Source organism: Nanorana parkeri, unplaced genomic scaffold (assembly GCF_000935625.1).
Source record: "Nanorana parkeri isolate BGI_ZX_2015 unplaced genomic scaffold, ASM93562v1 scaffold41, whole genome shotgun sequence".
Lineage (NCBI taxonomy): Eukaryota > Metazoa > Chordata > Amphibia > Anura > Dicroglossidae > Nanorana > Nanorana parkeri.
The window spans coordinates 1,796,753-1,823,929 of record NW_017306309.1 but is presented as its reverse complement, the minus strand read 5'-3'; the positions used below and the strand labels follow the sequence as shown (position 1 = coordinate 1,823,929).

Here is a 27,177-nt window from a genome sequence, read left to right as displayed (position 1 = left end):
ATGTTCCAAAATATAAAAGATTAATGCCACAGGTAAAATTAAACAGGTAGCCAATTGCTCTGTAATATTGCATGACTTGCACTGTGTGATGCATTTCAAGTGTATTCAACCACAGTGATTAAAAAAAAAAAATGAAAAAGCAGGATGAAAAGGTTTTCTTGAACAAACAAAATTCTATCAGTGAATGTGGTTTGCGTTCAGGAAATTTCATAGATTTCCAGAAATTAATGTTAAAACCAAATGAAATTTTAAAAAACATTCGTCAGATATTATTAAGTACCTTAAGAGCCACTACTATGAAAATCAAACTATAACTGAATTGATATTTTTCTAGGTCTCTTTTGTTAAAAAAGAAAGCATAAAGACCTGGTGAAATCACTCTTTTTGATTTGGTCTCTAAAACTAATGTCATTGAATGGAAGCTTGCGGCCGTAGACTAACCAATGAGATATTATTACTATTGATACATCAGAATGGCCAATATTAATATGCTGCTTTACTTTTCACACCGTTGCTTAAAAAGAACATGATTCTAGTCTAGAACGTTACACACTGATCAGCTAGTTCTGATTAAAAAGATCGTACTAGAACATGATAGGGTTAAGTATTTGGACAAGGTTCTCCATGAAAATAAAATACTCCACTTCTTCAAACAGACATATTTATGCAACGGTCCTTGCAAATGATACAGGATTTTCTGCTGACAAATTTATATATCCCAGGATACAACTTGGTGCCAATATCTTTGCAATAAAACCCAGCAGGGATTATCACTTGTATTCAAACAATTCCAATTTATGATGAATTTTCATGTGGTTGTTTCAGTTTGAGTGGATTTACATCCTGTCACTCTGTTTTTCTCATCTCAGAATTCCTCCATTTTTAATAAGATGATTTTTTTCTTTATCCTCTTCGTTATTTTGGCCCAGAGTCCTTGCTCTGTAGAGAGCAGATGATAACAGCTGAAACTACACTTTAAATCATTTGTTTTACTGAATCAGTCACACATCTAATGAGACAGGATCTGTAGGATTTGGTATTAATTAGTCAAGGCTGAATATTTCTACTCGCGAGTCCCAAGAACTACCCGCACATACATATTTCATGGCTTGATATTTAAAAGCTGTAAGAAACAATATCCTGGGAAGCCAGTGTTGTTGCAGCAACACAAGTTCTCCCTGTAAGGTTCAGTGGTTGTTTTAGGAAAGTAGAAATAATTATTCACAGTTTCACCTATAGCAGCCACCTTTACATTAAAGGAGAACTATGGGCCATAGTTCTTAAAGGAGAACTATGAGGTGAGTGCTTTTCACTCACCTCATAGTTCTAGCCGACCTGTGACAATGAGACTGTCACAGGTCAGCTCAGTAGATCGGGAAGTGAGCGAACACATACAGGCGTTCGCTCACCTCTCGATCCTGTCACAGCTCTCTGCCGTGACAGGGGAGGGGCTGGATTCCCCCCTCCCACTCCGATCCGCCAGCGCTGACTGGCGGATCGGACGGGGGAGGGGGCGGGTACAGCTGACTCTGCCTCTAGAAAGGCAGAGCCAGCTGTCACTCACGCAGCTGGGCGGATCCAGACATAATTGTCGGGATCCACTTCAGCTGCGGCGTCTGAGTATACTGCGAGCAGTAGCTCGTGGTATACTGTGGCGTCTCAGTATTCCGCGAGCTGCAGTTCGCGGTATACTGAGCTTAGGGTGACGGGAGGATGCTAGTTTGTGTCCTCCCGTTACCCTAAGGAGAACTATGGGGAAAAGCCTTAACCCCGTAGTTCTCCTTTAAAAGGAGAACTATGGGGTCAGTGCTTTTCCCCATAGTTCTCCTAAGGGTCATGGTAGGACATAAACTAGCATCCTCCCGTGACCCAAAGCTCAGTATATCGCGAGCTACAGCTCGCGGTATACTGAGACCAATGCAGCCCGGACTGATCCCAACATTACTGTCACCCAGCTGCGTCAATCACGTGTATCTAGTGACAGTATCTAGAGGCATAGCTCGTCCGTTCTGCCAGTCAGCGCTGGAGGATCGGAGCAATGAGGGGGGAATCCCTGCGGGGAGCCGTGAGTGGCAGTCCTGGCTCTCTGCAGGGACATGATCAAGAAGTGAGCGAGCGACGGTATGTGTTCGCTCACTTCCCGATCTATTGAGCCAACGTGTGACAGTTTCATTGTCACACGTCGGCTTGAACTATGAGGTTGAGTGAAAACCACTCACCTCATAGTTCTCCTTTAAAGGGTATTTTTGGGACCTTGCATGGGGACTTAGAGAAAAAATAACTGTAAGTGCAGATGCATTTATACTTATGCCGCAGCACATATTTTTTTAATGGGAAGCCATAGTTCTATTTTAAATCTTTCAAAGGCAGAAAGATTTAATCTTAGACTAGATCTTCTCTGAATGTATGTTACTAACCTAGACTTCTGAACTTTCCACTGGTCTGTGCAAATGACACCTGACTTGACCACTGGTTTCCAACATTAAATTTATCCATGCCACGTGCTAAATTAATTGCATATATGGAAGACTAACTCGGACCTGGAGGTATTAGGGCTCACATAGACAGGTGTTCTTGTTAAAGGCAGCTTTTCCATTCGAACACAGCACTGCTCAAATGCATGTGCTTAAAGACTGGCCTGCTTTGTCTGCAATTCAACTCAATATGGCATGCCGTGTCCAAGAAAAGCAAAGCAGGTAAAATGCAGCCTCTGGATTCTCATCTAAACTACTGCATCAAAATCAATGGGAATCTGTTTTGTGTTTTATAATATGCCTTTATCTGAATGCTTTCACATAAGCAATAAAAAAAAAGATCACATTATTTTTGGCATGCAGTAATTTATTTGGAAAGATACTTGTTTACTGCCTATAACAACCACATTATATATGCAATACATATAACCACTAAGCCCAGAGTGCTTCCTCACGGCAAGAGTTTCACCATTACACCCATATGAAAATCTTGCCTTTTTTACACAGCCAGCAAAGAACCACAGAAACTATTTCACACAATGCAAAGGCTATGTAAACTCTGACAATGAATTTACCTCTTATGGTCCCCTTTGGTCTGGTAAAGTATACCAATGAAAGTAGAGGTGCACCGAAATGAAAAATGTCAAAACCGAAAAAAAAAACAAATTTAAAAAATATGTCAGGCCGAAACCGAAACCAAAAATGTTTTTTATTTTAACTTTTTAAAATATTTTATTTTTATAAACTTTATTTTTTTATATTTATTTTTATTTATTCATTTTTATTAAATATTTTTATTTTTTACTTTACTTTTAGGGGCTTTGGGGAAATATTAGGGGTCTAAACAGACCCCTGATATTTCCCTTTTAAAATAGAAAAAAATAAACAAAAATTCTGCAGCTCCGGTTATAAATGAAAAGGGATCCTCTATACTCCGTGTTCCTGTTCGTTCATAACATGAGGATATAGTATGTTTACTATAACCACAATCATGAATGAACGGGGGTGATGTAGATCATTTCCCATTCATTCATAATTGAGGCTATAGTAACCATACTATGTCCTCAAATATGTACACTCAGCAATCACTGAGTGTTTGCATTGGCTCTCCTTCCAGACACGCTGTCACAGGAGGCTGAGTGAGCGCTGTGGGAGGGTAGCTTAGCCTGCTGTGACAGCGCAGACTGTCCATGCCCACACTGCTCTCCTCTGATCTGACAGGAGGCTGAGCGGTGTGGGAGGAGAGACGCCGGCAGCTCACAAGGCTCTCCTCCCGCAGCACTTGGCCGCCAGTGACAGTTTGTCTTCTCCCCACTGGGACATAGAGCCGCGCCCAGCGGGGAGGAGAGAAAGAACGGATGCACCGCTGTGTCGGCCAGAAAACGGCACTTTCGGCATTATGTCAAAAGTGCCATTTTAGGCCGACATGTTTCAGCGGCCAATATATCAGTGTATCCCTAAATGAAAGTGTTTGGTTATATTTGTTTGAAAAGTGCAACAATATATCTATTGACTCTGCCAGATATCTTGTTAGTTGATAACTCCCTGTGCTTTCTGCCAGTACTTCACTCTTATCTGTTACATTGTTCCAAGTTCTCTGTGACAACTTCAGAACCCCTCCCCTTCATGTTTTGGAAAAGAGGAGAGAGACAGTGTTCTGTAGCCTTGTCCCAGGGTGACAAGGCTGCTTCTTCACAGATACAGTCACCTTAGGACTGGAAGTGTGTTGCTGGCAGGATCTCCAGTTGGAAAAAAGGCAAAAAGCTTAAAAAAGAAAACCAATGCAGCCAACACATCTAAGGATGGTAAGTTGCAATATATTACATTTATGTTGCTCGGTTTGCATCTATTTTTTTTTTTTTACACACTGGAACCATGCCATTACACAAATCCATAGCAACACTTAATTAAGATGCAATTCTCAGTCATGACTTCAACTTTTAATCGAGATTTGATTGTGGCCCAGGTCATAGCAGTAACATTGACCTGCCTGTGTGTGGTGTGTGTATACAAATTCAGATACAAATAAATTAATTTATTCATATACAGCATATATTTCAAATTCACAAGAATCACAATTTCCAGAAACACTTGTGCTGGGTTTTTTTTATGTTAATCATCATATCTGGTATGTAACAACGTCATTTTGAGCCACTAGACCATAATTCCCAATTGCCAGATGGAATTGCCTTGTTCCTGTGGAAACCTCAGACATATTTAATTGCATTGTTCGGATGCAAGGTAATATACAATGAAATGTATAAAGAAACTACACTAATAAATACAGGCTGATTCACTTAAAGATCTGAGAATGTTCACAAAATAAAAGGTGTGAAGATTCACTACAGTTATCCCATCAAGTGAAAAGAAAATCCGTCTACCTTTTCAATTTGCACACGATTGGATAATTGAAGTGAAAATTCACACAATTTATAGTATGCACTTTCTCAAATGCTTTAGTAAATCAGCTTCATACGGTAAAAAAAACATGTGAGTTACTACATCAATACATTCAGAGTGCCTATCTGCCAATAGGTCAAATATAATTTGAAAGTTTATGTGTCAGGATCTAGTCAGAGTATATACTGCAGAGTTTCATCACCTCCAGCAGACCCCTTTCCCATAAGGCAAGTGCGCCTACCGGTACTCGGATGCCCCCAGGACTTGGACTGTGTACTCTGACTATGAATGTCACAGGCAGCCCCTAAGTACAGAGCAGTAGTACTGAGTGGTGACCAGATACAAGAACTAAACAGAAAGCAACATACAGAAAGACAGAAACAGGTATCAAGATAAACAACAGGAAGAGATTATAAGATAAATAGAGGTAAAGGATTCATGATCAAGACAGGTACAGCATACAAGACAGGACGAGGATGCTAAATAGGAACTGGATTCAATATACAAAACAGGACTACGATACAAGGTCAAGATATAAAGAGGCAGGAACAGGCTTGTGTTGACAGAACAAGACAGATCTATCACATACCCAGAGCCCTTGGCTTGTGATGATTAAATAATGTGCCCCTAACCACTCCCCAGGCTGAGAGGTGTGTGGCCAGGCTCATTGGTCCACAGCTGATGGAGAGGTTCTGAAGTTGTATGGCTAGGCCCACAGCTGACAAGAAGACTGGAATAGGTGAAGTGGCAACAGGCAATCACCAGACGGAGCTGGGAGGTTGCGACAAGCATATGAGCATTAGACATTTATATAAAATATAAATTAATTTATATAAATGAATTTATATGAAGAAAAACAGCTTAAGATTACTTCTGTAGAAATATGGCCATTTCAAACAAGAACAGTATTTGTTCATAGTTATCAATGTACAATGTAGAAATAGGAACTCACGCTGGGCCAAAGTGTGTGCAAGCTCACACAATTAGAAGGCACCATTAGGGGGAAAAACAAATCAAAATATTTATACTGGTGGTGTCAGCTGCTATACAAATGTGACTCAATTTTAAAGATCATGGCAAACTTCCAATTAAATAGAATGCAGTAACCTGATAAGATGTGGAACCCTATCCGATATAAAACTGGTTATATGTGTTGTCAATTGATAAAGGAAGTGCTGAAAAAACGTCTTTTACATGCAGACATTTAGAAAATTACAAGAGATTTTCATGGATGCTGCCATGCTACAATAGACTGTTCAGGGCCACATCCATGATACAGGAGACGGATGGAAATTTTTGAAGCAGTGGGACCATACAATCTTACCTAAAACCTGCTTTTTACCACTACCATTTTATGAGAGGCTGTGACATCACAAGAGGACTACCAACTTATACGAGTCTATATGTTACATCATCATGTTACAAGAGTCTACATCAACGTTCAAGAGACTTTTCAAGGCTGCTGGTATGCTACAAGAAATCATTCAAGGCCACTTCCAAGGTACATGTAGATGCCAAGTTTTACTAGGTCCCTAGTGAGTGCTGCAAAGTTACAGGAGTTGTTACAAATGGTCGCCAAGTTGAGTCTGCTACAGACTGTTGCCAAGTTACAGGACTCAGACTGAGACTGACCATGTGTAATGCACATTAACTCCTTCACACCAAAACTAATGTGTTTGAATTGTCCTCTACCGGCTCAGGCAGTACATGTGGCACCTGTGGCCAATAAGCATGGGGCTTTCAGGGTTCCTGTGCCTCTCAGGGGGGAACACTAAGATATCACCCTCTTTGGGACACCCTGGGGAGCGACCCAACCTGACTGACCAGGACCCAGGCCCTCCATCTATCCCTCTATGCCTTCTGACTTAGGTTTCACTTCTTTTCCCCGGGACCCATTGGTACAGAATAAGATAGAGCCCACACCAGGCTCCATTAGGGTGTTTACTCCACATAAAAAACAATAGAAGAACAGTAAGCCATAGAGAGAGAGTGTGGTGTCCTGCAGTGAGTAGCATTGTCCTAGCTTATTTACTGATAAGTGGTAGAATGGCCTTAGTTTTCCCCCTAAAGGAAGCTCACAATGGAATGGCTCCTTACTACATGGTCCCTCCTGGATATGCTTTACATGGGCCAACAGTGCCACACACATAGGCATCTCAGAACTAACTACACCAACTTCGCACCTCTTATTTTTACCCTTCCCACAAGTAGGTACAGGGTCAGAAAGCAACACCAGGGGGCTCCTAATACCAGCGCTGTACCATGAGCTCTATGGGGACTTCTAGAAGTGACACGGGAGAACTATACTACGGCACTCACCTACATTGGTAATTTACAAGAATAGGACTAAGATTCTCACTAAATTACAGGATTAGAACAGAGACTGCTGCCAATGTAGAGGCTACTGGTTGACTGTTGTAACTTACTTAACATGAGAACAATGCAAACTTTCTCTGCGTAGACCAAACCCTGGGTCCCAAACTAGCCCACAATCGTACTATATCACAACCAAACCCACAGAAGGACTCAGGTCTCAGTTCTGAAAGTAGTCATCCACCTACTCATTTTTGGTAAAGCATTGTTTCTATAGTTTCCAGTAAGAACTTGATATTTATATGCAGCATTGTCAGGTTCTGTGACTTAGATTAATGTTGCTAGGAGAGGCTTAGAAAGCTTTTGTTAACATGGGTCACTTCATAAAGTGTTAAAGTGATTAAACCAAAGAACAAGTCCCAGTTTACAATAACGTACCTCAAGCTGTATGCACTATTAGATCTATTAAAAGGAAATTGTAACTGTTATCCTTAGTAACAGTTTCCTTAGAGAGAAGATTACAACATTAGCCAAAAATCAAGATATTTTTGCACTATTTTATTATATTTTGTTATAGACTATTAGGAACTTTGCCATAGAATGACAAAGTGTGTCCCGACAAACTCAATTTATTGATCATGTATTTGCCAATAGTGGCTAACCTCCAATTCACAAATATGTACCTGAAGTACCGGAGATATCTGATGTATGAATAAGCTTCTAACTCTGAAGACAGCTAGCAAGAAACATAATATAGAGACCTCTCTTCACACTTCAACAACTGCACTGGGGATTATTCATAGAGCAGACAAATACACCTGGATCACATGTCCTGAAAGGCTCAGTGTAGTCTGCTCCTTGGGTTCTGGTGTGACCCTAAATAGGCCATGACAACAACCATCAATGTGGCATTAGACTATTATACACAGCGTGGATTTTAAAGTTCATAATGCACTAGATGTAAAAAATGTACCGTCCTCATACTTAACGACATGGCCAGATTTACATCTTAGTGACCCAACCTGACTGACCAGAACCCAGGCCCTCCATCCATCCATCCATCCCTCTATGCCTTCTGAATTAGGTACATAGAGCGATATCGCGTGGAAATATGAGCGATATCGCTGCAAGAATCGCTCGATAAAATCGCTCAGTGTGAATGGGGCCTTAAGGAGTTCCCTTCACTGGAACTAAGGGGCCAAGCCTAAACCCTGAAAAACAACCCCACACCATAATCCCCCCTCCACCAAACTTTACACAATGTAGTCAGGCAAGTACCGTTCACCTGGCAACCGCCAAACCCAGACACGTCCATCAGATTGCCAGACAGAGAAGCGTGATTCATCACTCCAGAGAACACGTCTCCACATCTCTAGAGTCCAGTGGTGGTGTGCTTTAAACCACTGCATCCGACGCTTTGCATTGCACTTGGTGATGTAAGGCTTGGATGCAGCTGCTCCACCATGGAAACCCATTCCATGAAGCTCTCTACGTACTGTTGTTGCGCCAAACTGAAGGCCACACGAAGTTTGGAGGTCTGTAGCTATTGACTCTGCAGGCAGTTGGCGACTTCTGCGCACTGTGCGCTTCAGCATGCGCTGACCTGGCTCTGTCATTTTACATGGCCTACCACTTCATGGCTGAGTTGCTTCCACTTTGTTATAATACCACTAATAATTCACTGTTAAATATTTAGTAGTCATATAATATATGTATATAGGTGCCCTTACACCTGTATGTGTGGAGGGTGTTGCAAATGTTTGTAAATTGTGTGTGCATCTGTTTACTTGCTTTAATCATTAGTGGTGCAGAAAATCTTAAATGTGAGTCAGTATAACCATGCAGGGTGAAAAGGGACTAAAGCAATTAAAAAGCCCTGTAACAGAATCAGTGCGTACAGTAAATACTTCTTAAAACAGAAGGTATTCACATGTCTCATTCCATCACATATCCCAAAATCAGGACAATGGGTGGTATTGCTTTACATCCCATTGATTAGATACACATTCAGAATCACTGGTGTATAGTGCAGATATAGCCTAATATTATAGAGCCATTTATTCCAAACTGAATACTAATGTTACAGGCTATTGGGCCTTCATAATGTGAAACATCAGTATGCAGTTTGATATAAATGACTCTGTAATATTAGGTTATACTGTATTTGCTCTATATGCCTGTGGTTCTGAATGTACATCTGGCCAATGGGGTGCAAAGCAATGATTTGCATGGCTCCACCCATTGTCCTGAAATGAGGCATCACCCTCTTATATTTGAGGATATGTAATGGAATGAGACGTGTGAATATCTTCAGTTTTAGGAAGGCTATAATGTGTGTGCCAAATTTAATTTGACTGAAGAAAAAGCAAAGTGCCAAATAGATTAGCTATATATTTCCAGAAGAGAAAGGACCTTTCACAAATCTAGAGCCGATTGTTTTTCCCACTCTAAATGATAATTGCTACTGAAAGAGAAAGACGTTCAAAACATGTTGGGTACCAAGGGAACTACCTTTAGTACTGTGTAGAAAGGACCTGCACCCCGTAACATTTATTCCTCTGTTGTGTGTTAGATTGCTACTGCATGCATGACAGCAGCATTCAGGAAAGAGTAAAAGGGCCCATGTTGAAGGTGCTTCGATGGACAATAGCAGCATTTTTTTGGACATTAGCTTGAGACACTTTGAAAATCATCCAGAATTCACTGCAGGTCCAGTTGACCTGTATTTGGCCTACATTGTCTGCTTTCACATTACCATACAATTGTATGGGGAGAAAAGCAATTCTGAAGCAAATAAAAGCCTGTCAAAATTGTCCATTACTGCCAGAATGGTGTACCTGGCTAAAGAGCAAGTTTTGCATGACATATGTGGAGCAGGTCTCGGAGCTTTGTTCTGTGCAGAATCATTGGCCCTGCGGTGTCACCTTTACAAAAGGAAAATGACTGCAGTCTCCACGAACACTCATCCACCCATGGGCTTTGTGAGGCCAAATGGTCTGTCTTGCATCCAGCCCCTATATGCTTGCTCTGCCTCCTGTTCTAACAGAAGATCTTCTCTCTGGCTGAACCTGCTGCTTGAGATTGCAGACAGTCATTATCTACCTCAGCTAAAATGGGATATGGCTTGCTCTACTCCCAAGCAAACAACTGATGTACACATTAACCCTTATGCTTCGCCTCCCAACCCTTCTGGAAGCAGGTACCCCTACTACAGTAGAACCCAAGGGCCTAGTGTGCCTACAACATACTCTGCTTGTGTACAATGGTACCATTAAAGAAGTAATACTAGGATGTACTATTTAAGAAGGCATACAATTTGTTTATGCGTTGCATTCCCCTTGAGCCAGGCAGGTTTCAGTCAAGAATAGAGAGAGCCTTTTGACTTTTCTCTGTGGGCTCTCATGTTAACCCTTCCTCATACCATTTCTTCTTTTCTACTAGACCTGCTAATAGATTTTCAAACATATATCCAGAAGTAGACAAACAAAAATAAAAGGATAAATTGAAGACAATACCTACGTTTTCTGTCTAAACTTTACCCTATTGTCCGGAACACAGGTTTACATTTTAAAAAAGTGAGCCAATCTTAAAGTAACTGTAAACCGAACACATGTGATCTATATCTTAGCAATGCTTAACCACGCTATATATCTTACAATGTTAAGAGTACCTTTTTTGCTTCCTTTTCATAGCGTGGACTGTGGGCAAACTTCAAATGACATTTGCTGCCTTGTACTAATGTCTCATGTGTCAGAGACAGGCAAAAGTACCCTAAGGTTATAGGCAGGAATAAGGGGATGATTGACCTCCCCTTGCCTAGTGTTTGGCAGCCATTCACTAGCTAAGCGCGCGTCAAGAGGTGAGCACACTAGAGTGTCCTGCAACTCCTAGCAGAAATACTAGGAGCGCAAACAGACCATGCCAGCACAGATCTGCTTCCATGCTTGGCGTGGTCAGTATTTAGCAGCTACATGCAAAAAAAAATTAAAAGGTTACATTTATTAAGAAGTATCTGTAAAAGTCAACACATATATGTAATTCAATTTTTTGGGGTAACGTACACTTTACTGCTACATTTGCATAATTGTGTATATGGCATCGGGCAATACATAGAGTCAAAGGAGAACTATGGGGTAAGTGTTTATCCCCATAGTTCTCCTAAGGGTCACTGGAGGATGCAAGTTTCTAAAGCTCAGTATATCGCGAGCTACAGCTCGTGGTATACTGAGACCTCCGCAGCCGGGATGGATCCCGAGATTTCTGTCAAGATCCACCCAGCTGCGTGATTGACAGCTGGCTCTGCCTATCTAGAGGCAGAGCAAGCTGTACCCGCCCCGTTCCCCGTTCTGCCGGTCACCGCTGGAGGATCGGAGCATGGAGGGGGGGGGATCCCTGCAGGGAGCCGTGAGTGACACTGCAGGGACATGATCGAGAAGTGAGCGAGTGACGTTATGTGTCTGCTCACTTCCCGATCTTTCGAGCCGACGTGTGACAGTTTAATTGTCACACGTCGGCTCCAACTATGAGCTTGAGTGAAAATCACTCACCTCATAGTTGTCCTTAAAGACCTGAAATCCTGGAAAGTGCAACACCAGATACTCAAATGTGAAGTCCTACTGATTATACTGAAACCCACACAAAACAGCATGCACTTATTTCATAAAATATTGACAAGCAATATAACGTTACTTCATAAAATATTGACAAACATTTTAAGTAGCAGGTGACATTATTGTATTTTAGCTTCTTCCATGAAAACCCAGCATGTAATTCTGAGAAAACTCAGAATGACATGCTTTACAACACATCCATGGCAAGCATGGCCTGGAATAAATATAAAGCTAACAAATTGCAGATTCTCCTGTAAAAATGAGATATCAGAAAAGCTACCTATTAAATATTATTGATCTACATGATGACACATATGTTTAATATAATAATATAAATGGTGCATATCTGATTGACAGGCTATACCTGTGAAAAATTAAATCAGATTAATAATAATATTCCCATAAAGCTTCAAAATATAGCTAGAATATTATTTTAAATCAGTTCTCACATTTTGACTTCAGCCTGTGGGTCAGTCTTCTAATTACTGAAAAGGCCTTTTAATCTACACTAAATCTTCTCGTTATGTGCCATTCTGTATCTGACAAATTGTCTCATCCATCTTTATACACAAGTCTAATTTAAGATTTATCTCATAATGCCTAAATCAACTAAACAAACAGCAGAACCCACATCCCAATTAAAACTGACATAGTCATTGTTATGGTTACCCTAGAGACATGGCAATAAAAAATATATGCCCACACACATTCTTTTCAGTTGGTGTTTTTGTATATTTTACATTAAATCAATTGTGCTACACAGGCAGGTATAAATAGTTTCAGAAGTTTTTACAAATTTGTTAAAAAAATACCTTTCACTCCTCCAAATGACCCATGAGTCATGTTGCAAGCAGTTCGCTGTAGATTATGTTCATACATCAATTTAATTTGATACTGATTGCCATGCTCCACATTTCCCAATGTACCTTTATAGAGACAAAGAATGCAGTTTTGTTAGTCGGAAAAAAAAATTGCCCATGATTTGCTAAAACACTAATTACGTTACATGGATTAAAACAGTTTTCACATGTTTTAAGACTCTGTAAACTACTGTGCTGAAAAAGATCCCATTGTTTACAGACCTCAATAGCTCAAGTGCAAATGAACCCACATATCTGAAAGATCAAATGAGTAAATCCTCCTCCTTCCCTGGCTTCCTATTTATACAGCTATTAGCCATGTTTCACAGTGAGAGAAACTATGAGTAAACAAGTATCCATTTATATGATAGCTCATTCTTATTTTTCTGAATTGTCAACATCTGTAATATATATTAGGGATGCACCAATACAATTTTCTCCAGACCAAGTACAAGTACCTATTCTTTTCCTCAAGTACTTGCCAATACCAATTACAATTTTTAGTGTCATGCAACAGTTTTTCTAAAACAATACAGACAAATGATTAGTCCCAGGGCCTGGTCGCAGCTGCAACCCTTGCAACCCTGGTATTTCTGCCGGTGACTCCAAGATGTAGAGGGACTACAAATCTCAGCAATACATTATACAACAATAAAGAATACCACCAGCTATAGAGGACTACAAATCCCAGGGATACATTATACAGCAATACCGAATGGCACCCGGCTAAAGAGGACTTTTTTAAATGAAGCCGGTGCTGTAAACAAGCTCCGGGCTTCACAGAAAGGCTGCCGAGGTCCCCAGCAAGGTCCCAGTGAGCGATTTAGGGTTTAAAGTGGGCTGTGCGGACTCTCAGGTGGCTGTGTAGGTTATCTGGAGGGCTGTGCGGACTCTCAAGTGGGCTGTTGGGCTCTCAGGTGGGCTTTGCAGGGTCTATAGTGAGTTATGCAGACTTTCAGGGTGCTGTGCAGGTTTTATGGTGGGCTCTGCAGACTCTCAGGTGGGCTGTGTGGGCCCTCAGGTGGCTTTGCAAGTTTTCTGGTGGGCTTTGCAGGTTCTATGGTGGGCCGTGCGGACTCTCAGATGGCAGCGCAGGTTCTATTGTGGGCTCTGCAGGCTCTCAGGTGGCTACGCAGACTCTATGTGGGCTGTGGGGAACCTCAGCTGGCAGTGCAAGGGTCTATTGTGGGTTGTGCTGGGTTAATGGTGGCTGTGCAGCTTTGTGCTGGGCTGTGTGGGGTTAATAGCAAAACAAATGATTATCCGCGCTATAGTGCTCTGCCCCAATCTCCTCAAAAACACCCTATTGACAGCTGCAGAGATAGAGAGAAGCTATATAAACTTCTCCCACAATATATTAAACAAAAGACACTGCGCTATCTTTAAATATTATAAAACTCTAAGTGCATATACTTAGTGACAATTATACAACATGTTCACTCCAACTTATATATAGTCCATATAAAAATATTCCCAAAGTTGATGTGATTAAAAATAAATGTGATGAAATCCTTGTGTTCACTTTCTTTACATCAGTGAGTCAAATAATCATTGTATATAATTGTTTAATATATGTGTGGGGTTAATGCTGGGCTGTGCTGGGCAGTATGGGGTAATGTTGGGCTGTGCTGCTCTGTGTTGGGCTGTGTGGGGTTAATGGTGGCTGTGCTGCTCTGTGAGGTCTCACTTTGGTCCTGGTCATTCAGTCGGGTGGCGGGCACGGGCTGCATGGAGGAGGAGGAGAATTTAGCCGGCACCGTAAGTAAGCGCCATCGTTCACAGGAAGGCTACTGGGACCTCGGCAGCCTTTCTGTGAAGCCCGGAGCTTGTTTAAAGCACCAGCTTCATTTAAAAAAGTTAAAGCGCCATTATCGGCACTTTGTATCAGGGCATACTCGTACTCATGAAAATGCCCAGTATCGGCACACGTGTGTGTGTGTGTGTGTGTGTGTGTGTGTGTGTGTGTTTTACACACACACACACACACACACACACACACACACACACACACATATATATAATCTCATTTTTCCCTTACTGACATTCTTAAAGTGACAACACCACTCCAAGCTTACTCCCGTGATGAATTACAATTACAATTTAATTTTTTATTAGCTAATTTGTATTGAGATTGTAGTCTGGAGCGGCTACTTTACAATACACGCAAGGACCATGGGGAACAAAAGTAGCCATCCTCCAGAAGGAAGGACAGTGCCAACATGAATACAGAGATGATTGGAAGATCTACAGCTGAATGGTGCACAAATAAGCTACATTTCTGTTAATAGTTAAGGTACCGGAGTGCATTTTTAAGACTTAAAGTGACATTAAACCCTCAGATTTTTTTAACATAAAACAATAGTGTAATGTGTGCCTTACTGTAATCCATTGTTGTTTCCCTTCTCTTTGCTGCTCTTCCTTTTAAATCTGTATCTGTTCTCATGCTCTGCAGAACTTCTGTTTTGCAGCAGACTGCCTTGTCTCAGGAATGGATATACGGTGTCTGTGTATTAGTTTCTATAGGCTTGTAACCTGAGCCAGCACTACAGGAAGAGGCCCTGAGCTGCAAAGGGAAGTTCTGCAGAGCATGAGAAGACATTAAGGATTTAACATAAAACAATACTAAAATGTGTGCCTTACTGTAATCCATGGTTGTTTCCCTTCTCTTTGCTGCTCTTCCTTTTAAATCTGTATCTGTTCTCATGCTCTGCAGAACTTCTGTTTTGCAGCAGACTGCCTTGTCTCAGGAATGGATACACGGTGTCTGTGTATACGTTTGTATAGGCTTGTAACCTGAGCCAGCACTACAGGAAGAGGCCCTGAGCTGAAAAGGGAAGTTCTCCCCAAGCATGAGAAGACATGAGGATTTAAAAGGAAGAGCAGCAAAGAGAAGGGAAACAACCATGGATTACAGTAAGGCGCACATTACAGTATTGGTTTATGTTAAAAAATCTGAGGGTTTAATGTCACTTTAACTCCTGTGTTTAATGTCACTTTAAAATCTGATTGATCTGAGAGAACAAATAATAAAATAGAAGGACATTTTGGATTGAAAGTGGCTTCAGAGACAGACATGTCCATAGAGAAAGCCGTTTAAAACCTATAAGAAAACATTTACTAAAACTAAAAGGATAGAAATATTAACATCATCATTCACGTACTCAGGCTGTCGAGGTTCATCATTCATATTAATCATCATTCGTATGCACTACATCTTCACAGCAAACAGCTTACTCTGACACACATATGTGTGTGAGGTGTCATAAGACACTTTACATTTAATTGGCCTTTTCAGATTTCATAAACCTGTACCAGGCCATGACATATCTAAAGAGCAAGAGTAGAAACTGGCCATATTACCACCTATCAGGAATGAAAATTCACTTGTGTAAAAAAGGTAAATTTTTCAATAAGTTACGCAAAATGTTATATGAACCAGAAGCAATGTTCACAATGGTTCCTCTCTGAGCTGTCTCACAAAAGAACATAATTACATATAAGATCTATTGTCTTTGAAAAGAAAGGCCTTTGAAAAGAAAATACGCAGTCTCACTTCATCTCATATTTTTTGCTGTGATCTGTTTATATGTCTAAACATTTTCCCTTTTTTTTTTTTAACCAGGTTATTTTGAAGAATTTTTGTAACCAGCTAAAAACAGAAATATTGAACACTACAAAGGGAATTGTAGCATAGACAAGGTATTCCAATTACAAGCACAAATCATAGTGCCTACTGATAAGAGGTGGAAGTTGGAACAATGGTAAGGGGGGCAGTAGGAAAATAGCAATAGGAGGTATGGCATTCCAAGAGTATAAGAATGTTTAGACTTGACTTCCATCTTTCAGAAAATCAGCATCCCATGTGTAGGGCTCGGCAGCAATGTTAGAGAAGTTAGAGGTATGCTCAGGACTGATGCGGTCACAGAGTGAGGGGGGAGGTAAATGGTCTCTGTCCTGTTGCTGGTCTAGGAAGTAGAAGTCCAGGTGAAGAAGTCAGGCTGGGATTCTTGGGGTCCTCAAGGTGGATGGGGAGGAGAAAAGAGAGAAAGGGCAGAATGAGTGGTAGCAGGGTGTGAATGGGTAAGGGAGTGCAGGATGGAAAGGGATGAGGAGGGGGTGGAATGTGGGAGGGTGAGTGAAGATCAGGACATATGACCTTTACCATGACTTATAGGATCTTAATGTTTATTTTTATTTTAATTGTTCAGTTATGTACATTGTTTTAATAATTACCTGAGACAGAATATACACAGAGTTTTCTTGGATGCAATACAGCAAGATGGAGAAGTTCCATACCCCTACAAGAGATACGTAAACAAAACAGCATATGGTAAGTGGTTAAGTAAGGCAAGCATTACAAAAATGATATTGGTGCTACATCAAGACACACAAAGAAAGGGGTTTTCCTTATCAATAAAATTGAAGTGCAAGCTGAGTCCATGTAAGAAGGGGTCAATAACATTAACAAATGTTGTATGTAAAGCAGCTGTTCCTATACAAATTCGGAGATACCAAATAAGGTACAGCAGAGAAATTAGCTAAAATGTTGAAGTGTATGCAAACCCTAATAATGAACTTCTTATTGGATCCTTTTTGGTTTGTGAAATATGCCACTGAGGCATTTCGTCATACCGGATCAATTAAATGCTAAAAAAAATACCTGCTGATCCTGCAAGTAATCTTGTAAACTGATATCTTTCTTTGCCTTCTGCCTCTGCTGACTGTTATCAGTTAGTTTTATCCTCCCCTCACCTCCTCTAGTCCTAACCCACCTCCTGTCCTAGAATGAAAACATTACTCATGCATAAATACATTACTGAATGTGTACGGTCATTGTAGAACAGGCAGTATGCTACTGGCAGGATCACCAGGTAAAAATAAAGAAAAAACATCCTCAAAAATAAAATGCAGCCACCACATCAATGTACTGGTAAGTTGCAAAAGTGCATTACATTTAGTTTGTTTGTGGTTTGGATACACCTCAAGTGTAACCTATTATCTTTTCCAGCATTTGTTAGACCAAGGGAGACATACAAAGGCTGACCATAGTTGGTCTCATTTATAAAAGTCTTCTACGGCTCATTCTCACAGACCCAAATACAGGCGTATTTGCAGTGCCTGGGAGCCCCAGCTGCTGCATTTTGTGCCCATAGGGATGTATGGAGGAATAGAAGAAATCTTGAAAGAAAAAGAAAAGTGAGTGCTGTTGACTTTTCTTCTATTCTTCTGTGGATGAACACGGCACTATCTGTGGTTGTCACTACAAGCACCACAATATTTACTTTGGTCGTAGGTAGGGATGCACTGATACCGGTTTTTCAGTATTGAGTACCAGTACCGATATTTTGCTTTCGGTACTCGGCGATACCGAGTACCTATACCGGCGTGGAGCCAGTGATTGCCCGGGAAGCCGGACGGCATGTAATAACATGCTGCACAGCTTCCTGATTACCCGGGAAGCTGGCTCCATGTTGTTTGGCCAGTTCGATTGTGTTTGGCCGGGAAACCGGCTTCCCTGTCAATCAGCATTGAGCCGGCTTCCCGGCAAGTCAGGAAGCCGGGCGGCGAGTGCTGATTGGGTGGAAAGCAGGCTTCCCAGTAAATCAGCATCAAGTCGGCTTATTGGCCAATCAGCAAGGCGCCAGCTTCCCGGCCAATCAGGAAGCCGGGTCATTACTCACCCGGCTTCCCACTGCCGATCAGAGGAAATTTTCATCTGACCGGACGTTTCTGATATCAGGAAGGTATCGGAGCATTTGGGCGAGTACGAGTACTCGCCCAAATACTCGGTATTGCCACCAATACCGATACTAGTATTGGTGCATCCCTAGTCGTAGTGTTGTATGGAGTGTGTCTGGCATTTGCATCTTTCCAGATGAATTTATGGACGAATACTGAAGTTATGCCTATACATGTGCACATATAAATACAAGTACACGTTCACAAGTATGGGTGTATGTACAACCGCAAACAGCGTATTGTTTACCAGGTGCCGCAAATACAGGTATATTTTAAGCTGCATGCTCATATGCTTGTATTTGCATCTATGCCATGGGAATGAGCTCTTAGAAAAGAGTTGACAATCTCCAGCTGAATAAAATATACAGAATTGCTGCTGAAGCAGAACATTTGTAGTGACTGGGCATTTAAATGTAGGCAAAACTTCAGAAAATGCTTTGCAATTTGGATTTCAAAGGTCTTTACTGATGGCATAGAAAAGCAGACTTTAATCTGGTGGGTAGCAGTACGATATGAAAAGAGATTTCAGGCAATTACAGAAGCTGAATTGAAGAATTATATTATAACTTCCAAAAAAATACATATGTGAACTAGTAGGTTCTTGAATTTATTTGCTTAGAGCTTTTTTTTTCTCAAACCCAGATCTGCCTAGAAAACTCTCAAGCATCTCTGCAAAGGATAACAATTATTTCAACATAGTGTGAAGCACATAGCACATAGGAGTGCTATACTACATGTAACAGAAACAGAATTTTCAGACACTAACAATATCATAAAAAAATTCAACTAGTAACTAAAATCTTTATTTTGAAGAAGTTGGAAATGGCAGCCTAAATACCCTTTTAGTACAGATGGCTTTACGTGCTTAGTTATAACGAAATTCTGCTTAATGACCCTGGATACTATGGGGTCCATTTATAACCAAACATTTTTATAGCTTATTCATGCAGGGAACTGCATGCACATTCACTCTGTGTGAGTTAACCAGCTGCTGTGAGAATAGGGCAAAAATTATGTTTTTAGTGTCATTTTTCTTCTGGCTCAATGTTCTTCAATAAAGTCATTAATAAAAAATCGGGAAACCACGGAAACTACCACGTTATGGCCACTAAATGGAGCTAAGTATCATAAGAAATAAATACAAAGCCTATTTGCCGAAGTGTGATAAGGTTGTACCGCGTCTCACTGCTGTGCGATGCATGCCATACTTTTTTACGAGCACACCACCGGAACGCATTGGTGTGAACTGTCACCATGCATGGCAAACTGCTTTGTCATGCATTCGGGCTGCACTGGAAAAAATGGCCAGAACAGCCCGAATACAGATGGTGTAAGCCAGCCCTTAATGTTGTGGCTGCATCATTATTCCTTTTTTAGCCTTTTTTCAACTGGTGATCCAGCCAGTAACACATTTTCTGACTCAGGCCTCATGCACATCTGGGGATTCCTGCAGGAAGAACCTGTGGATTCTTGCTGCAGGAATCCCAGGTGGATCCATACAGATACAGCCGCTGTGCCCATTCACGTTAATGACAGGGTGACAGCAGCCTCATCTGTCCCTGGCTGTCCGCAGGTAATCATACCATGGACAAATGCAGACCCTGTCACCCTGTTAATAACTTGAATGGGCACAGCAGTCACATCTGTAAAGACCCACCTGTTATTCCTGATGCACAAATCCACAGGTTCTTGCCACAGGAATCCCCAGACCCCAGGTGCATGAGGCCTTAGGGTGGCTCCATTCTATGGAGTTGTAACGGAGCCACCCTTGAACCTCTGCATTGTCAACAACAGTCTGTCTGAGTCCAGGAAAGATTATCCGTCTCTAAGCACTGGTAATCAGTGGATGTCCAATTACATCTGAACAGCTCCAGCTACTGTTAGCCTATCATTGCTTTGTATAGGCCAAATGGCGGCAGCTAATCTCAAGCGCCATACTTAGATTGGGGGATCCATAGATTCTTGCCACTGGAATCCCCAATATAGCCCTAATCACAAGTGTGAATGGGGCCTTTGCCAGCTTTGTACACACACACACACACAACCCAGTAAACAGACTACATAATGGCGCCTTTTAGAGTACAATGTCGGTATATACAATAGCTTCAGGACACCATTGTCAGGTAAAATAATAGCAAGGCTGCTTGGAAATGATTCTGCTTATATTCCCCTTTATTATAAATGCAGATATATGCCAACCTTCTGGCTCATAGCCTACCAGGTTCTAATAATATAAATGCCAAATAATATTAATCTTGACATAAATTTAATTTATTGCATTCACAAACAAGAAATAAATCCTAATGTAAGAACTGCTTAGCATTGATATCAGACAAACTTGAAAAATGCATCAATCTCAGTGCAGACATCATGTCCCTATTCCGTCCAATTCCCAAGAAAGTGCTATGATTAATTCATTTGACTGTACAAGGCTGCATGCAAGTTGAAGGAAAATAATCTACTTCAAAAAGGAATGTATAATGTGATTATGTCTCATATTATGCTAGATCAATGTTATACTATAACCAACACTTTGATCTTGTATAATGATTCTGTATATTCCCGTACTAAAAAAGGGGCAAAAAGGATTGGAGCCCCGGTAATGTGTTCTTACTCCAACCATTCGTCCATATTGCCGGAATTTTTCTAATTTCAAAATCAGATATGTATCTGATCATCTGGAAAGCCAGAAAAGTATTAGAGTGATGTCATCTGGGCAAAATTCTATTAATTCTAAGCAGCATGGATCTCAAAACTGAAAGGTATAAGTTAGAAGCTTCTTTATGTGATTTAAAAAGTGGGAAACATAATGCCAACAAATTTGTATGAACAGGATTTATAAACTGATTTACCTCAACATCTTTTCACTGTATAAACAAAATGTAATTTCTACATTAATTGATTGACTTGCTAAACCTACTTCCATCAGTGTAAATTAAAGGCGTTCTAAAGACCCAGCATATACTATCCTGTTAACAGCAGCATTGTAGTAGGAATACATACTGGAGTTGTTTTTAAGATGCAATCAAAGATTACTTGAAAACAGGCTTTATATACATTATATATATATATATATATATAATTGTTTTTATTTTATTTAATTTTTTTAAGGCAATTATTTAAAGGCAATAATCCTTTTCATTTCTCACTCCAGCGTTGCCGCGGGTCTCCGATCCAGCGCGGCCTCCTCTGAGCTTGCATGCACTTCCTGTCCCACGCTGCCTGCATGCAGGTGCACGTGTCCATAGACTTACCTTGAGTCTCCCCACGCGTCCCGGCCGAAAATGTGAACTGCGCATGCGCCTGCTCCAAGAATTTTCACATTTTCGGACGGGAGCGCGCGGGGAAGTATTAACCCTTTTAAAAAAGTTTTTTGGGGTTTGTTTTTTAATACTTTTTGCATATATCTACTGCTTGCTAGCAGTAGATGTATGAAAAAAACACAGAGGGTTTAATAACCCTTTAATGGATTTACTCTTCCTTCCAGTTCTGTCTGATAGTGAGCAGACAGCATGAAAAACATGTTTTCTAGAAGAGTGGAGAAGGGTAAGACCTTGTTCTTGATTTTATTGCAGTTTGTGTCCTAATGAGAGAGTTTTCCATTAATTTCCTGCGGTGATTGGTGACAGACAGTAAAGGAAGTGAGGTGAATTCTCCTTTAACAGGGACACAGACGGCATAAATCTGTTCCAACCCTTTTCCATTCTATATAAAAAAAAAAAAAACAGTCTTGGCTGGGGATAGGGTTGAAGTCAAAACAGTGCCAAGCTCCCCCCTATGTGACCATAAATCTTCAGAAAAGATTGCAAATAATGGCAATACATTCAGAAGCTTCTCATGAAATTACTGCATTTCAATGCAAAGCTCAAACAATTTTGAGATAACATTTGTTGCAAGCCAACTCCACACAGTCAGAAACAACTGAATCAGTAAGGGCCAACATCCCTGTGGAAACATCTTGTTGAGTCATTGTACATCTGCTATAAAATCTTGCATCACATTCTGAAAAGTAGACTCATAAAATTACTGGCAGACTAAGAAATTGTCTTTTAATGCAGAACTAAAAATAACAGGTTGTTTTTTTGGGGGGGAGAAGAGACTCTTCTGCAAATAACTGCTTTATCATTTTGCTAATCACATTCTTATGTACACTCCCACCTTTCCTGGCATCTGTAAAATGCAGAGAATGGGCCATGTACCTCAAATAGCAGGAGAAAAAGACTGGAAGAAGATGTCAGTGGTTATAAACAGACTAACAAGGGGAAGCACAGACCTTGCGTTGCTGGAAGAGGGCACACTAGACGGCAAGTGTGCCATAATGTGAAAAATAATTATGGCAAGAGCTCCAGGGAACTGCAGCAATTTTATCTGTAAAAATTAAGTCAAGGCAACTGGACTTGCTGTCAAGCGCAGATGCCTTGACCTCATTTTTACAGATATACCATGACCTGGATGAATGAGAACCTTCACAGACATGCAGCAATTTTAGTTCCGCTATAAAAATACATTAGAATTTGGAGGGAATGGATCTCAGCTGTTATTGAAGCAAAACATATACCATATTATTGATTTTAAAACGAGGTGCACCGAAATAGAAATGTAAAAATCGAAACCGATATAAAAAAAATTGTCTATTGTTTATTTTTTTATAAACTTTTATAAACTTTTAAAAAAAATTATATTTCTTTTTATTTATTTATTAAATATACAAATTTCCCTTTAAACCAAAACCTGTGCTTTGGCCATGCAAGCCAAAAAAATAGGTTCACATCACTGCCACCAAGCTAAAATAACCTATTCATCTTGCCTTCCCTACCCCCATAATCTTTTCCACCATTACGAGTGCAAAAAAACCCCAGTTCTTCTGGGTATGGGGGAGCAAGTCACTCACACCCTTCCTCTCATGTGGCACCACTGGTGCTTTGTGATTGGCCCAGGGCTGTCACAGAGTACACTCCTCACTCCTGCGTAAGCTCTGACCAGAGCAACTTGTGAGCTTATACAGGGCTTCCTTTCCTCACAACATTGGTGAGTTTTTCTGCTACTGAATTTTCTGAATCTGTTGCTTTAGCCTTGATGGGCAAAGCACAGGTTTGCTTTCAGGGCTAAACTAAATGAGTCATTTAAAACTCATGATATTGATGCAAATAAAAGAACGCATTTAGCCGTTTTAAATTGCAAATCAAAAATTAAACTTGCATCACCAATCAATATGCTGAAAAGCAGCTAATTGCCAACAAGAGGTTAAAATGCTCATCAGCATTAGATTAAATTTCCCATACGCAGCCCTAAAATTAATGCAACAACCGTGAAATAAATTCGAAAGCATTTGCATACAGTCGCAACATATTTCATTTATAAACATTTATTCCTTGTTCTCAAACAATGCCAATTCCCTAGTGAGCGCTTGATGTTAGGCAGTATCATGGGAAGATTCACTTGTTGCTGTGAAACAGCTACCTAGTTAATGATGTTCTTAATGAAAATAATGCAAACAAAAAAAGGGCTCCAAACTCAAGGCGCTCCAGCTGCTGGAAAACGGAGGATTATGGGAGATTAGTTTCAGCTAAGAGCTATTGAATGCAGAGCATAAGCTTCCATATGTACTTACGAAACAAACTTTCCAACTTCTACTTGGAGTACTGGATCCCTTAACTGAACCTCAAGCAACAAATCTTCCGCCTGAATGGTATCACCAGCTTTCAGAGGATGAGGAGAGAATATACGGAGGTATCCACTGTAACTACCAACAATGATTTTGTCTAGGGAAACAAAAATATATATATATATTTTTTATTTGCTGCAAAAAGAATGTGTTATTAGAGCAGAAAGGAAATAGGAAATTTTAATTTTCCAAATGCTGCTTGTAATTTTTTTAAATTTGTCACTTTGAGTACCCCTTTCAGAATTTTACATACACAAACTGCAATCAGAATAACTATTGCAGATATGGATACCAATAAAGAGACTCCTTAAAGAGACTCCTTAAAGAGACTCCTTAAAGAGACTCCTTAAAGAGACTCCGGGGGATGGGGAAGGGCAGGGGGTAAACTGCTGCAGGTATCAGGTACCTTCACATGTTTCCCAAACATTCCTGCCTTGGTCAATTGTCAGCCCATTCTGACAGGCAGAGCTTAGACACTTCCAGCTAAAGTTGGAGCTTACTGCTAACTGCACCCTCACACAGTTCTACTGGCCCGTCACTATGATGGACAGCCTAACTTACCAACAGGAAAGCACAGGAAACAGGAAGGAGTGGGCAAGCTTCAACACTAACAGAAAGTACCAAAGCTTTTCCGGTTAAGACATTTTTTTTAGGGTCATGCCATATTTTACTTTTGGGTAAAAGAGAACCTGCACAAATGTGAAAACACACGAAACATAGAAAGATAGAGTGCTACTTAGATATAGGCCAAGGACTGCAAGGCACCAACATTAGCAACTGTGCTTACAATTACACATACTAAACCTGGCCATACACTATACCAATTTAAGCCAGTTCTTGATGAACCGGCTGAAATTCGCACAGCAGCCACCTTTTCGGCCGGCATCGCTCATTCAGTTGATCGAAGGAGCCGCTCGGGTAAACATTGACTGAACAGAACCGTCAGCCAATGAGCAGCCACCTCTGTTTGGATATTCTGACAGTGGCCGCCGACAGAATACAATGCAAACAGCTGGAAATTCCTTGATCCATGCTCATAACCGTTGATGGAGGAATCAAAGAAAATATTACAATGTATGGCCAGCTTTATTTCATAAAAAAAGGCTAATTCCCCAAAGCTTTACACAAGTCAAATGCACTCTAATTGCAGCCATGTCATTGTAACTTTCTATTCTCATTGGACTCAACTAAAAACAACTGTCACATTTTTGATAAGAATCCCTATCCTGGTGTGTTAGCTTTGCAAATTGAGCCTTATGAATAAAGAAAGCAGCATTCTTTACCAAAAGAACTGAGAAAGTAAAAGGAGCTTGGGGTGGCATATAACTGAGCTCCATTGCTAAACCTCCAAGCTGGATTCTACTAGGGAAGTTCAGCTACCAAGTACCGTACTCGGTACAAGTACATGTACCTATACTTTTCCAACTCCAAGACTAGACTAGACTAGACTAGAGAAAAATTCAAAAGTTAGGAGGCAGCTGTCATTTTTTAACCGATACCATGTTTTCAAGTACAAGTACTGATACATTTTTGTTTATTGTCATGTGAGTTTTTCTAAAACATTACAGACTAATGATTTCAGGACAGTGGTGGAGCGCCAGAGCCAGGTCCCAGCTGCAACCACTGCATCCCTGGTAGTTCTCATGAAAATGCCGAGAATCGGCACTGGTATCTGAACATCCCTAGATTCTACTATGATGTGCTGTAAAGTAGCGAGGGATGAGTAAAGTCTGAAAGCCAGATAGCCATAAACTGTTAAAAGCAAGGCCAACCATAGTTAACATTTTGGCAGATTCACAGGCTCCACAAACTTGAAAGGAGTTGGCAGAAACTTGTCAGCCAAACAGCGACCGCAGCCACTGTCTAGCTGCAGTCACTCATTAAGTATTCTGACATCCAGCTGTCGGACTACAATAGCCCAAACAAAAGCAAAAATGAGATGTTGGATATAGATTTTCAAAGGATCAATTAAATCATCACTGGTCACACTAGTTCCGATTAAGCAGCACTTCAAAGAATGGGGATAACCCCTAAAAAAGGGGGGCACCCAGAGGCCACGCATATACCATCTAATTAGAGCGACCAAACAAACATCCAAGAGTCAACATTTTTTGATTATGTAATTGGTTGACAGTGGAAAAACAGCCAACGGGTTTCGGGGACCACACAAGCTCTCCCTTTATCAGGGCTCAGGAATTTTAAATGTTCTTGAATGGACTTAGATAGGCAGATACCAGATGGATCTGAGGTTTTCTGCTTGAAAAGAGGCAAGTTATACCAGGGTTAACGGATGTAGAATACAATAGCCAGCAGGGGAAATTCCCCCATCCATGCCGTTTACCATGGATTAGGAAATTGAGCCGGCTCGTCTATTTTCTGTGTATATAGTGCGTCCTGAGGTCAGGAGCTTCTATCCTGGTGTGTTAGCTTTGCAAATTGAGCCTTATGAATAAAGAAAGCAGCATTCTTTACCAAAAGAACTGAGAAAGTAAAAGGAGCTTGGGGTGGCATATAACTGAGCTCCATTGCTAAACCTCCAAGCTGGATTCTACTAGGGAAGTTCAGCTACCAAGTACCGTACTCGGTACAAGTACATGTACCTATACTTTTCCAACTCCAAGACTAGACTAGACTAGACTAGAGAAAAATTCAAAAGTTAGGAGGCAGCTGTCATTTTTTAACCGATACCATGTTTTCAAGTACAAGTACTGATACATTTTTGTTTATTGTCATGTGAGTTTTTCTAAAACATTACAGACTAATGATTTCAGGACAGTGGTGGAGCGCCAGAGCCAGGTCCCAGCTGCAACCACTGCATCCCTGGTAGTTCTCATGAAAATGCCGAGAATCGGCACTGGTATCTGAACATCCCTAGATTCTACTATGATGTGCTGTAAAGTAGCGAGGGATGAGTAAAGTCTGAAAGCCAGATAGCCATAAACTGTTAAAAGCAAGGCCAACCATAGTTAACATTTTGGCAGATTCACAGGCTCCACAAACTTGAAAGGAGTTGGCAGAAACTTGTCAGCCAAACAGCGACCGCAGCCACTGTCTAGCTGCAGTCACTCATTAAGTATTCTGACATCCAGCTGTCGGACTACAATAGCCCAAACAAA

The 27,177-nt window shown here is 40.7% G+C and overlaps 1 protein-coding gene across 1 annotated transcript in view; it reads right to left on the bottom strand.

The window, feature by feature from the left end:
* The window catches only part of BBS9 (Bardet-Biedl syndrome 9), a 248,417-nt gene that overhangs the window by 210,193 nt on the left and 11,047 nt on the right, over positions 1-27,177 (bottom strand). Inside the window, exons 4-6 of the mRNA XM_018571278.1 lie at positions 24,008-24,158; positions 16,891-16,955; positions 12,610-12,723 (exon numbers count right to left, since the gene is read on the bottom strand). Coding sequence (XP_018426780.1) covers positions 12,610-12,723; positions 16,891-16,955; positions 24,008-24,158 — 330 coding nt within the window. The remainder of the gene's footprint in view (positions 1-12,609; positions 12,724-16,890; positions 16,956-24,007; positions 24,159-27,177) is intronic.